Source organism: Vidua chalybeata, chromosome 4 (genome assembly GCF_026979565.1).
Source record: "Vidua chalybeata isolate OUT-0048 chromosome 4, bVidCha1 merged haplotype, whole genome shotgun sequence".
NCBI classification, from domain to species: Eukaryota; Metazoa; Chordata; class Aves; order Passeriformes; family Viduidae; genus Vidua; species Vidua chalybeata.
Genome location: NC_071533.1, coordinates 15,374,885 through 15,388,551, shown reverse-complemented (window position 1 = coordinate 15,388,551; position 13,667 = coordinate 15,374,885). Strand labels below are relative to the sequence as shown.

The 13,667-nt window shown below is 43.2% G+C and overlaps 2 protein-coding genes across 2 annotated transcripts; one reads left to right on the top strand and one right to left on the bottom strand.

The window, feature by feature from the left end:
- The first annotated feature begins 843 nt into the window (after window positions 1-843).
- On the top strand, window positions 844-5,293 carry RPL7L1 (ribosomal protein L7 like 1). Its single transcript, XM_053940569.1, is given in 11 exon segments — window positions 844-984; window positions 1,122-1,146; window positions 1,149-1,294; window positions 1,297-1,327; window positions 1,330-1,426; window positions 1,578-1,686; window positions 3,241-3,404; window positions 3,568-3,705; window positions 3,946-4,055; window positions 4,227-4,439; window positions 4,695-5,293. Coding segments are annotated over 10 exon segments (1,170 nt in total). The 3' UTR covers window positions 4,436-4,439; window positions 4,695-5,293.
- A 441-nt stretch (window positions 5,294-5,734) lies between these two features.
- MAD2L1 (mitotic arrest deficient 2 like 1) lies at window positions 5,735-8,108 on the bottom strand. The gene is made up of 5 exons (XM_053940852.1): window positions 7,979-8,108; window positions 7,650-7,796; window positions 7,447-7,567; window positions 7,027-7,130; window positions 5,735-6,552 (listed from the first exon to the last, which is right to left on the bottom strand). Exons 1-5 carry the CDS (start codon window positions 8,058-8,060, stop codon window positions 6,380-6,382), a joined length of 627 nt encoding a protein of 208 aa, XP_053796827.1. The 5' UTR covers window positions 8,061-8,108; the 3' UTR covers window positions 5,735-6,379.
- Window positions 8,109-13,667: the final 5,559 nt, after the last annotated feature.

Below are 13,667 nucleotides of genomic sequence, written 5' to 3'. Positions count from 1 at the left end.
CTGGGCATCTTTTCAAATTCTATAAACTTTGTCCTTAAAAGATCTGAAAATAGGCATAATTTAAGATCACAAGGTACTTTCCTTATTAAAATATTCTCAAGATTAGATCATTGGTAAAATAAGCAAAATTTAATTTATTTGGCTCTTTATAAAAAGAATTTATTACAGACAGATTTCAGACTAGGGCATAGTTCAGTGATGAAAATGATGGACTTAAAGCCCTTTTGCTGTTTTGAGACTGCACACAGCGCAAATAAAGATTTTGTGGGATTTTAAATTAATTTAATGGAGTTTTATACCCATGGAATGAGAAAATAAGTCAAGAAGTTTCATGGACCTCTGACATCCCACGTCATCTTCTGACTTGGCTTTTGGAATTGGAGCCCTAAAATTTTGTGTGCAGGATTCCGGAGTGCTGAAGGCCAGTGTACAGCAGGTTGCTGTCTAGGAAAGTTGGAACACTTTTCTTAGGTATCCCTGCAAACAGGGACATTTGAATATCCATTCATTAAAACAATATAGCTACTGGTTAAAGTTTAGCAAGTCAGCCTCAGAATGCTGCTGTGCTGGGAGACTTTTCATAGCAACAGCGCTTCAAATATTTACTTATTGTTTCCTGGCCGTTAATGATGGAATACCCGAGAGCCTGTTTGTAATTCCCCTCCTGTTCAATAAAGCACGCTCATTTGTAGATTTAAATTGTCCACTTTCTCTGTTGTGAGCTACCAGGGATTCCAGCTATTTTTGTAAGTCAGGGTGAAATTTGTGTAATTACGGGAAAAGTTTCAGATTATTTATTTCATAAGCTTGTTGCTTTGTGTCTCATATAAAAAAAAAATGCATATGAGAGCTGGGTTTGCTCACCGACGGCTTGTTCTTCCTGGCATTTGGGATCGAGTTGCTAAATACAGATTTTCATGTTTTAGGTGTCAAAACAGAAGTGGGCTCATCTATAGTGTTGTAAAGGTTTGCAGCATCACCGAGGTGAGCAGCGCAACCCTGGCAGCACCGAACCTCCCAGCAAGGCTGGAGCTCCTCAGCGGTGAGAGGACACCGCGGTCAGTGGAAATGAGAATTATTTCAGAGTGTAAAGTCACACATCCCTCCTCCATCCCGCACAGCACACCAGGAACACAACCCCAACACCACCCAGCTGAGCGTGAGGCTCTGGCACCACCTGCGGGTGACGCGGCTGTCACACCGCGCGTCCCCGCGGCCGCTCCTCTCTCGGGCTCGCCGTGTGTGGCCCCTGGGCGAGCCCTGGGCCGGCCAGCAGCGCATCCATCCCTCTCCCTCCGGGCCAGGCGCTTCCCACCACTCCACGAACCCCGGGTAGGCGAGGGGCGTCTGAGGGGGAGCGGCCATGGCCCCGCCCCATCCCCGCACATGCGCGGCAGCGGCCCGGCAATATGGCGGAGTTGGAGGAGTAAGTGCGTCGTAGAGGAAAGAATGGAGGACAGGCGGGATCCGCCGCCATCCGCGGACTGGGGGCGGCCACGGGGCCGGCCCGGGAGGGGGCGGGATGCAGGTTGGGGTCGGGATGTGACCGGGATGTGACCGGGTTGTCCTGCCCGCAGGCCGAGGCGGCGGATCCCGCTGGTGCCGGAGAACTTGCTGAAGAAGAGGAAGGCGTACCTGGCCATCAAGGCCACCCAGGCCAAGCAGGCGCTGCTCAACAAACGTAAGGTACGGCGGGTCCCGGCACAGCCTGGGCCTGCAGCCCCAGCTCGTCCTCCGGAGAAGGGAATCGCAATTCCTGGGAAATGATCCGAGTGGTGGGGCCCCTCAGAGAGGGGGTGCTCGAGCGCTGCGGATGGGCAGAGATCATCTCCGGGGTTCCGAGGGGGGCTTGAGTCCCTCAATATCTTCTCCTTTGTGCCTTTGAGCCTTGTAAAGAGGGCAGAATTGTACAGGTTATTACACCGAAACAGAAATGGAAGACTGTGAGTTGTTCCTGTTGTATCAGTGGTGGTCAGGTGTTTGCAGCCACATGTGGGAAACTGCAGTGCTGCTGAATTGTCTCTGCTGCCCTGGGATTTCCCTGTCTAAAACCACCTTTGTGTTGAAACCTTGCATGGAAGCCGTGCTTTTTCTGAGGGTGCATTTAGAGTTATTTCTCTCTGTTAGAGCAGCACAGGTCATGATGAAGCCTTTTTCTGCGTGTGGGGTGGCACATGTCCTACATGTCCTACACCCTGTGCACACTGTGCCATTTCCAGACTGGCAGAGCACAGCAAACCTTTCTAATTCCAAATCTGAGACTTGTTCTGCTGTATCCCGGCTAATACAGTAGGTGTCTGTCTTAAAGCTTTCCAGTGAATCTTGTAGGATTATTTGCAAAACTCCTGCCATTTTTGTTTGATACCATGTTTACATTCTTAAAAGCATCAATGGCTTGCTGCATTTCCAAGGTGGGAGCATAAGCAATACTATTAAATAGCCACTCCTTAAGATTCTTATTACAAAAAGGATCTTAGTGATGAGACTGTGATTAGGTCTGCCTGCTTTGAAAATTCAAACAAATTTCATGGGTGATTTACACAGAAGACACACAACATTAGATTCTTTAATTTAAAGTGGCCTCCTGATTTAACCAGTAGAGTATCTTAAATATAATTGTGTAATACTGTACATTTTCAAGTCCTATTTGTATGAGAAAACACTGAGTGTTGGTGGATGTACTCATTCCTAAGCTAGAGAGACATTTAAATATCTGTTGAATTCTAAAAACGAGCTTTACATTTTCTAGTAAAAATGAAAATATTTTTTTTTATCAGGTGAGCCAGATGTTCTGTTCAAATTAGCAATATTTAATAATTATTTGAATGCTTGAATTTTTTTTTACATGTCTACCACTATAGAAACTGACTTTAAATGCAGTTATATTCTGTTGGAGGATAATTTTGAGTCACACTAGGGTGTTGCTGTGGCATCTGTTTTGCCCACATGTTGTTTCTGGCTTTCCCAGCCGTTGCTGAGCTGTGTGTGTAGCTATGCCTAGAAGTATCCCAGGTCGTTTCCTTAATTCATATTTTTCCTGGGGAAAAACTCTTTGTTCACTGTTCATAAATAATAGTTGTTTATAAATTCATGTTGTCCCTCAGTTCTGTCACCCTTGGGCTTAGATAATCAAACTTATTTTCTTACTGCTTCCAAAGCAGAAAGGACATTGTTCACTACTTCTGCATTTCATTTGGCCTTTCAGATGTAAACCTCACTTAATTTGCCTTTTTTCTGCAGCAGCAGAAGGGAAAACAGATCCAGTTCAGGCGCCTGGAGACCTTTGTTCGGGATTCGTGGCGCAAACGCCGGGATGACACTCGGCTGAGGCGCATGGAGCAGAGGCCTGGGCAGGCAGCAGCACCTCAGGAGAGCAAACTGGCTTTCGTTGTGAGGATTGTGGAGTAAGATCCTTCCCCTACTCCTTCCCTTGTTGCTACCCTTTGTTGTGTCATTTCCACACCAAGGCAGTGGGATCAATCCAGACATGTCTCCTTGCAGGTGATCTGAGGCCTTTAGTTGCTGTATTAGAGAAATGTGGTTACTAATAAATTTTGTTTTCCTCAGTATTAAGGGAGTGACTAAGAGGGTGAAAAGAGTGATTGAGTTGCTGCAGCTGAGGAAGAATTACACTGGGGTATTTGTGAAGCTGAGCCCGCTGTCGCTGAAGATGCTGCAGATCGTGGAGCCTTATGTGGCGTGGGGGTACGTACCCTTCCTGTGACTAGGGGGTCATTGGATTCTCCAGCTGCTATCACAGATCCATTACTTCTCCAGTCGTGGTCAAAACTTAATCAACTTTATATAAAAAACTTGCTATTGTCTCTGTTCTCATTGTTCTTGACATAACTTGGTTACTTTCCCACCTCTGCACAAGGAAGTGGGATGGGCTTCTCTCTGCATCATGTTTCTCTGTTGCAGAATCTGATTTTTATTTCTGCACAGACAGCCTAACCTGAAATCTGTACGAGAGCTCATCCTGAAACGGGGCCAAGCCAAGATCAAGAGAAAGAGGGTGCCTCTGACAGACAACATGCTGATAGAGGAACATTTAGGTGAGGAGGAGGGTGAGAAAATTGAGGAAAGAGGTGTTGAGAGTTTACAGTCTGACCTGAAAGGGTGGGGACAGACAAAATCTTGCCAAACTGGAGGACTGGCAATTCTGGAGCAGTGTGAGGAAAGATGATACAGTTGGGAGATCTCGTCTTTTTTTTTCCCTCATGCAGGCGGCTGTGGTATCATTTGCCTGGAAGACCTTATTCATGAAATCTACTCAACTGGGAAGTATTTCAAAAGAGTAACCAGCTTTCTGTGGCCGTTCCACCTGTCGGTGGCTCGCCACGCATCGCGGAACAGAGTGGGTTTCCTCAAGGAGATGGGCAAGCCTGGCTACAGAGGTGATGCAATCAACCAGCTCATCCGTCAGCTCAACTAGTCAGGTGAGCAGTGCCTGCTGGGTTAGTTCTGAGGCTTACCCTTCATTCCCTGTCCTAAGGACAACCAGACTGCCATTGAAGATGAAGGGGGTGCTCACTTGGTTTTGATTGTCACTCTACAAAACTGACCTCAGAGTAGGGGAAGCTAATCAAGAGTGATCCCTTTAGGATCAGCACATGCTGTTGGACACTTCCACGAAGGCTTGGTTCCTGGGCAATAATATGACTTTCTTGTATATTTTCTTCCCTATTTTGCAGGGTTTTTGTGAAAACTTCAGGATCTATGACCTGTTCCTTTTCACATGTACCTTTCATGGACATTATCTATATGCAGTGATCTGTATGCAACTTCTCTTGACTGCTGGTGCCTCTATAAAAGAAGAAAGACGGATATGATGATGGAGATGGACTTTGGGCTGGCCCTTCTTAAAGAAGAAGATAAATTGTGTTTGGTACAAGAAAGAGCTTCTTGGATCACTTTTGCATCTCTGTAAAATAAGTGTTTTTTATGTTCACTACTGCAGACTTCACTCTTTGATGTGCACCTGCTTCTGGGGGTGAAAGGGGTAGTGCAGTCACAATTGTGCTGACAGGCAAAAGAAAACACCGTGCTCTGTTACTGCAGCACAAGCCCTAGCAGTGAGTTACGTCACTTGTTAAGTACCTGGGTTGTATTTATTTTTAAAAATTAAGGGTTTTGTACTCCTGATTTAAAAAGCCTTTTTTTTTTTTTCTTGTGCTAGATTGGGACTGCTGGGGAGAATTATTTCCTGGAAATAGGAAAACCCAAAAAGATTGTAATACAGTCCTGGGGTAGGGTATATGTAATCGATGTTTTTAAATAAACTTCTGAAATTGTATTATTATAACAGAAAGTTCTACATCACTGTAAAAGAGTGGAAAAATCAATTAAACCCTCTGGCTGGAATGAATTTAGTGAAGGAAGTGAACAAAACCATGGAAGAGTCTGAAAGTTCCAGAGATTTAAATCCCTAATTTCTTCCACTACAGAAATGGGTAAGAACACATGAAGAGTCCAGTGCGGTTTAACAAATATGGAAGGCACTGTCATTAGTTCACAGTGACTGTTTAAACTGTTATTTGAAGACTTAGCTGGGAGGAAACTGTTAATCTATGAATGAATTTCATATGGACTCCACACCACTTGGAGACTCGAAGGAAACAGTTAAGTAACAAGACAAGGAGGATGCCCTTTGGGTGTTACTTGTGTGACAGTTATAAACTAGGATGTAGCATTCATGAAACCATCTGAAATATGAAGGACTGTAGACTCTGAATTAGAGAACACTATAAAACCCAAAGCTTTATTCTGTAAACAAGAATAGAAACATGGAAAATGCTGGACAGACACTACAGACATACACAGAACAACTCTGTCCGCAGAACTAGAGCCCAGTGGTCATTAAAAAAAGAAGGCTTCATGTGTTTAAAGTTTTCCTGATGAACAGATGCTTCCATTGTAGAGCAGTACAAGAATTGTTTGGTTGCTTTGTTTTAGGGTTATTTCTGGTAATAAAACAGCCCAGAGTTCTAACATGAAAACTGGCACACTAGGAATGAGATTATTTTAGTTGCTACAGAGAATTTAAGACTGCTAACAGAATGCAGTTTAAAAATAATACAAGTCTAGCAGCTAATCCTAGATTTAGGCAGTTTTTCTAGCAGAGGCAGTGGTTTAACACACCATTAGTTTAGCTCATACAGTAAAGTAAGAATTGAACTATGACCATGAATACCTTTTTAAAATCTCTTTTAAAATGCCAACTTAGTCTAGTGTCACATTATCACAGATATGCATATTGTCTTTGTGTCATACTTTATCAAGAGGACAGTAATGATATGCTGATAGCTTAGCTGCTTGATGAACAGAAATTATACAAGGTGACAGGATATTTACACACACAAAACATGCCCCTGCATTCTTAGGGAACAGAATCCTTCTTGTACGCCACTGTGGTGTTGACTTTGTGGATTGTGGTAGTGAAGGAACGCAGCCGAACCTCTTCTGAATTGGCTATGAACTGTGGTCCTGACTCTTCCCACTTTTCTGGCACTGCCAAATCTTTATCTGTGTAGATCAGCAAGTCAAAGGCACCTGGGAGCAAGGGAGAACAAATTCACCATAAGGACATGGCAGGTTTGAAGTGCATCTTCTAGAACTTGAGACAAGGACCAAGGTTTTCAGAAGTTACACTGATACTGGTTATGTGAAAATAATAGTTAAGTAATATTCATGTGAGGCCATTTTAGTTTTCTCAAAAACTAAATCGTGTTGTAAATTTTTTAAGTGTGTGACAATGCTGTGGAGATGAGTTCTGTATAACACTTCATAGGAACAAATTATTCATGAAAACTTGCATTCCTCAGGGCATACATATTAATTTCCTCAAGTTCGTTAAGCCACACCAAGTTCTGTCCTGATCTCAGTCTAACAACATGCTGTCTCACAAACCTGATGGCTACACAATGGGCAATAATTAAAAAGCCTCAGAAAACCAGAAAATATTTTCTGAAGTTGGAAAGTTACTGAGGTTTTTCAAATTTCTTTAGTGCAGTTTGGAATACTCACAGGCAGATTCCAAGAGTGGCAGGAAGGTTACTGTGGCAGTTATTTGTCTGATGACAGAGCGAATTTCATCCTGAATTGCCTTTTGAGATTTCTCCCGTGGTCCACTGGAAAAATAAAAAAAACTGTGGTAAGAGAAGAAACTACTACTGCACTGATAGTTTCCTCTAAATATAGTTATCTTTGTTGAGCTCTGGTAGTCTGAAACTACAGTATTTATAGAGTAGTAGTGACACTTTTAAGTCCTTAGAAAAGTTAAGTGATAGCTGCTCTCCTTTCATTGTGTGTTCAATCTGGCTTGCAGACAAACAGAGGGCAGGGCACTGAGAGAGATTTGAAGGAACAAGTCCATGGCGTTGATCCTGTGCCTGCCTTGGTATTCGGGATAGGGAAGCACGGGAATGGAGGGACCGCAGTACTCACTTGTCATCTTTTGCAGTTTTGTCACACTCGATGTCAAACTGCCACCGCTCCAGGACCTCGCTGCTCTCTATGCTGGAGATGACCACCACCAGGCGCTGCACGATGCACTTGTACAGCCACTCTGCAAGAAGCCAGGGCAGTCGCTTAGAGCGCGAGAAGCAGCGGCAGGGACACCGCAGGGAGGGCCCCGCCGCCGCCCGCACCTTTCATCTGCTCGGTCACGTTGTTGAGGTAGTTGGCCAGCTCGGGGTCCGTGGTGACCAGCAGGGTGAGCCCGTACTTCTGCACACGGGTGAAGGTCTCGGGGGGGTAGATGCCCCGCTGGTACAGGATGCTGTTGATTCCATAGGCTGCACGATTTAGACGGAGAGGGACAGTGATGTGTACTACGCCCCCCTGACGCCCCAGCCGGCGGCCATGTCGCCCCACCAGACGCGGCCTCCCCCTCGCTCACCTCACCTCCCCTCCCACCCTCCTTCTCTCCCTCCCTCTCTCGCAGCGCGGTCCCCGAGATCCCCCGCGGCCCCCTCACAGAAGAACTCGGCGACGAGCTCCGCGCTGCCGCGCAGGGTGATGCCCTGGTGCTCCCGGCCGAGCTGCTGCTGCGCCGCCATGGCCGCCGCTTCCCCGCCGTCCGGTTCGAATCCGGCCCCGCCCCCACCCGGCCCCACCCCTTCCCGCGCGCGCGGCTGCGCTGAGCGGGGCGCGCGCCGCCTCAGGCAACCTCACCGGCTTTCCCTCCGGGAATCGCGGTTCCCTGGGCCCCTTACCCGTGGAAAACGGGCTGCAGCCTGCGGGGTCCCGTGGCTGCCTGGCGGGAAAGGAAGGGGTTTTTTTCCTCCTCATTAAACTGCCCGGTCGCTCCCGGTGCCGTTGCGTCTGTGGGCGGGGCTGAGGGGAGCGGAGCGGGGGTGGAGCGAGTGAGGTGCTCTGCCAGGGGAATGCTGTGGGAAGTTGCATTTCAGTTTGCCTAGGTGTATTCGACCTTACGAACCTAAAAGTGGTACTTTCCAGGTATGAATTCAACAAATACTTCATTTATGATTTATTGGTGGCTTTCATGGTGTAAGTCATGCAGTAGATGTTTCAAATCAAAAATACTATTCTGCAAGCACTGTGAAGAGGCAGGTGGGGAGAACATGGGAAAGCTGGATAAGCAATTTTTCCTTCAATCCATAATAACACCAGGAACAATAATAATAAAAAAAAAAAGGTTAAGAATCTTTTGGGTTGTTGGGCTGCCTTGGTGAAGGGAATTTGCTACTTGGTCAAACAACTGTAGTCCTGTTACTGCAGGGAGACCAAGGAAGATGTTGCAACCAGCAGTGGCCGTCACCTGGAGGAAGCTGTGGCAGAGGTTAACAGATAAGAGAGACTGAGCAAAACAAGGAAATGTTGAAGTATGTTAATAATATGAAGAGGGGAAGTTATGGTCTGCTGGCATAGTAACAAGGTGGCAAGCTAATTAGATGATAAAATCAATTATAGGCAAGAAAATGAAAATTTATGGATTTGCTGGGCACAGCAGAGCTGCAAATGAAATTAATTATTCCTGGAATGTGATTTTTCCAAAGCATCATCTGATATTATCATCTGAGGTATACTTGTGTTAGATAACCATGTGCCCTTGAAAGAAACAAATTGATCAGTCTTAAAATGAAGTTGTATTCAAAACAGAAATATTTATACTGAGAATAAAAACCGTGTAGTCATTACACAGTACAGTGGGCCAGATGCTAAGAGAGTGAATTGATGGTGTGATTGCTTATTTATTGTAATAAAACATTTTCACAAAAGTTTAGGCTTTCTCTTGGTTCCAGTTTTGATCCAAGAGGAAGTATGATTTTCCTCAGGGTTTAGGCTGCTATGATTAAAACAAATGGTATAGTCCTGAAGTCATGTGCTGAAGTTCTGAAAGGGTCTGAATAATTTAATTTAACCAGGGGAAATTTATTCTGGATCTTGTTCACTACTGATTGTGTTATACATAAGTATTCTGAATAAAATATTTTCTGAGTAAGAGTGGTATATTTCCAAGGTTGTAGTTATGGAAGCATTTTTCATCCAAAGCCTAACTTTTAGAAGTTGGATTGCTGTGAATATCAGCAGTTTTGCTTAAAACCTTATGTACTCTGGTGCTCTTATTTATCTATCCCCAAATGGTCTCAGCCCTCTGTGTTTTTTTCTACACTTGGCTTCTAGTCCATTTTGCTTTTGAAGAGCTGCTCATTTTTGTGATAAATAGAATAACTTGAAAGCGTGAGACCAGGCAAGAATAGCAGAGCTCTTGATTAGTATTTAACACATTTCTCCTCTAGCTGTCTTACTGTTAAAATCAGACAGAAGAAAGGAATCCAGTTAATGTCCCTGTGCTTCAGTTTGGGTGGTTTGCACACACACACAGGTGCATATGCTTATCAGTGACAGACTTAATTGCTTCTTCATTACTTCTGACAAGATTCCCCTGGCAGGCATTGAGAGTGGTTGGTGACCTCTGTTAGTACTTTGAACTTCCTGCACCTGGCATTTCAGAGTTTTCTCTCCCTGGTTCTGTGCTGTGGTTGTCACCAGTTTCTGCCCTGATGTGCTCCCTTCTCCCCCACAACAAATCCCCAACACCTTTGCATTTGGTGCAATTTGCACAACCTTTGGAAATTAGTTGTTTCTTCTGTGCTGTAAGTAACCTGCAGCTGCCATCTGACCATGGCCCGGCCAGGTGTGATGGGGACATGGGGACATGCACACAAGTCCTTCCTTGTGTTCCTGACCACGCTCCATAGACAGTGCCTGCAGTTTGTGGCTAGGGAATGTCCAGCAGGAGAAGGGTTCTGCAGCTCTGCCAGGGATCCTACTGAGGGTGAGTGGCTGATTTGTGACAGGCTGCTTCCTGATCAGCTCCGAGGGACTCTCATGAACCAGGATGACAGGCTAAGTTGTACATTCTGGCACACTAGGAATTGGCTATCCTTGCTTTAATCATCTCATGATAAAACCTGCACTTTCATAAGGAATGTAAAATACCAGTTGGATTTAATTTAGGTCTCTTACAACTGTTTAGTCATTGTTCAGTTTCTCAGTTACAGCTTGATGTTGCGACACAATTTTTTGGATTCTCATTCTGTGAAGGGAAATGTTCTGTATTTAGCTTGGCTTTTCTGCAACATTCAATGATTGTTTCCCCATGGCAATTGTCAGTGAACCATGGGCAATCCAAATCACTGGTATGCCTTAACTTTTTTTAAGGCACACCAGGTCACATTCCCATAGGCATTCAGCACACTAGGAGACATAATCCACTTATAAAGTTTATTTCCATTATTTGTTTATCTTTTAACCTTTGGGAGACTGTGGACAAGTCTCTTCACTCCAGAATAGCAAAATAGCCTATGAAATGAAAGTTAAAACAGTCTTTGTGGCACTAAATTTTGCAGGGTAAGTACAGGTGCCTTCTGTCAGCTGTCAAAATAAATTTATTTTCAAGTTTGCTAATCCTATTTTTAAAACATAACCCATGGAATATTATTACAAATATCAATGCTGTGCCCTTCACCAAAGGCAATGAACTTCAAGTACTTGAAGTCTTGAACTTCAAGTATTTATGAAAAGAAATGGATATTAAAATGAGTCAGTATGGGCCAATAATCTGCACTATAACTTGTAATATGATAAGTAGGCTTCCCAAAGCAACTTCCTTTGGTTTTGAATGCCGTGTAGAAATTTTTACAGTTAATTTTCTGAATGTATTTTGAAATTAGAATAAGTCGGGTGAGTACTTATTTCCTTTATAAAATGAAAGAGCTTTGATGGTTCTTTGCTTAAGCCAGTGTTAGAACTCCATTTAGCTTGAAAGTAGCTATATCCAAGTAGTGGCTGCCTTGTACAGTGAAATAAATTCTTGTAGATTTTGAGAGTTTTGAAAGCTCCTTCTGTAGAACATAAAGTGGTATCTTTTTCTGGTTTTGGGGAAGAGTTTCCTTCGGAGACCTGACATTTTCTAAAGGAAAAGAGTTAATATTTATGACGGTTTTACCTCTGGACTACCAGGAGATGGCAGCAGGCACACGCGTTATCTGCACCCCTTCAGTTTTGGCTGGAAGTACTGCGAGTTGGTTTCACTGTTAGGTACTTTACTAGTTTCACACCTTTTTCTAGCTTTAAAATAATTTTTCCAGAATGAAGGGGATACTTAATTCCCAGTTTTGGTGTTTATCTTTGGTTGCTGTTGCATTAGAGACAATTTAACAGAGGAATTATCTTTAAACATTTCATGTGAGGATAGGAATCAGGTTTCAGACTTGGGAATAACAAGCCTTCATTGAGCTTTTTTGTGCCTTGAGAAGTTCTTAGTGCTGGATGATGTCCTATTACACTGGTAACATGGTATATGAAATCCACCGAATCCTGCTCTTTACAGGTTAAGCCCCTTCATTATTTAATCCCCATCCTAAAGGTTGATAGTTTGAAAGGTGAATGTTAATCCAGTTCAGTTTAGCTCCTGTCGCATCTGAAGTTTTCACATTAATAAATCAATGGAAAACTAGAGAGTTCTCAGGTAGCTTAAATTTAAAAAGCCAGTATTACTGGAAATTTAGCTTTAAATTCAAAATGAGCCAGGGTACTTAAGTACCCTGGAACATTGATTTATCATATATAGTTTTATCAACAGAGACTTTTGGTGGGTCATCAGAAACTGAGGATAAAAGGATCCTGAAGATTAGTAGCATAGTAAATATGGCTTGGTAGTACCATAGGGAATTTTGATAGGATTCTGTTGTGTGGTTGCAACATGTTAGATGGGAATTGTTGCTTTGTGATTGCTTTCTAATTGTGTCACTTGTGATGTATAACCATGATGGGCTTGTTCAGTTGATTGTGCAGCAGGGAATACAGTGCAGCTTACATACTGTCTGAGAATTGGGATGACTGAAGAGGGAAATACATTGTGAAAAGCATGTCACTGGCATTAGAAATATTTCAGGCAAAAAGATGAATATTTCCTTTATTTCCACTTGAAAATTAGAATCTTTATGCATTTTTTCCTACAGTTAAATCTCCAGGCAAGTTAGGTGTTCTGTTGCCAGAATGATAATCATTACTGAGAACAGGCATAAAAATACTACTCAAAATCTTTCTCCAAAGTATTGGACAGAAAATGCCAAACAATGACTTTCTAAAGATGTTTATTCCTATGTGGTAGGATGAATTCTTCAATGAACATAATTTATTTCAAGAAAAAGTTCAGTTTCCATATGTTTTGAAAAATTTATACTTACCATTCTTAAAAAAAAAACCAACAAAACAATTGTCACCAGTGAGTCATAATAGTGAAAAGAGTTAAAATATTTTATGAGGCACGCAGGCCACATGGGCTGGGACTGTACCCTGAGCAGTTCCTCTCCACCCCATACCTGCATCTCTCAGCGCACGCTGCTTCCTTGGGAAGTCTCATCCTATAGCATGAAGACAAATGCTTCACTCCTAAACTTTGTGTGTGCCTTAATCAGAACTCCTCTGCTGGTTCACAAACAAACATAAGCAGTCCAGAAGTAACATGAACTGTTAAAAATGCCTTTATCTGGAAATCAGAGCAGTATTTGATTACTAGCACTGATGGCTTAAACACCCATTAAAGAAGCTGTCTTTGCACAAGAACAGCATTAAGTGTGGGAAGTATCAGGTACAGACCAAAGCTTATACAATTCTGCATCACGTGTGAAAAGTGAAGAAAGGATTTGCTGGTACAATTTGAACAAATGCACTTGGTTTTGTAAGTCATTCATGAGCCCAGAAGGACATCCAATTCATTGCTTGCTGTTAGTCAACACCAGCAAAAATTTTAGGAGAAAATCCAGAGAAAGTTATAACTATTTGAAAGTCTTAAGTTATAAGTATTTGAAAGTCCAATTACAAAATTCAAAGCAGTTACCTGTGCCTCATGCACAGTGGATGGTCTCATCCAAACCTCATGATGTGATGTTGCTAGGAGTGTAAAAATGGAAACCAGATGGCTTGGTAATGTGAGTAGCACTTTGATGTTAATTGTTCCTTACAGTCTTCTTTCCTTGAAATCTGATTTGAGTGAAAATATGGCATTATTGCTCAAGGTAAGCTATTCCTTGGTTGTAATCTGACAGTCAGTGGAAGGTAAATCATGGGTAGATTCTTACCTGAAGGGTCAGGTCACTCTGGCTACTGAGGAAATTCCCTTGTGGTAGCTGGGA

Excerpts from the sequence above, each read along its gene's own strand:
- MAD2L1 (XM_053940852.1), bottom strand. The coding sequence starts at position 8,060 with ATGGCGGCGCAGCAGCAGCTCGGCCGGGAGCACCAGGGCATCACCCTG. Across the intron at positions 7,797-7,978 it reads GCTCGTCGCCGAGTTCTTCT|CCTATGGAATCAACAGCATC; the intron begins GTGAGGGGGCCG and ends TAAATCGTGCAG. Across the intron at positions 6,553-7,026 it reads GCCACTCTTGGAATCTGCCT|GTGCCTTTGACTTGCTGATC; the intron begins GTGAGTATTCCA and ends CCTTGCTCCCAG.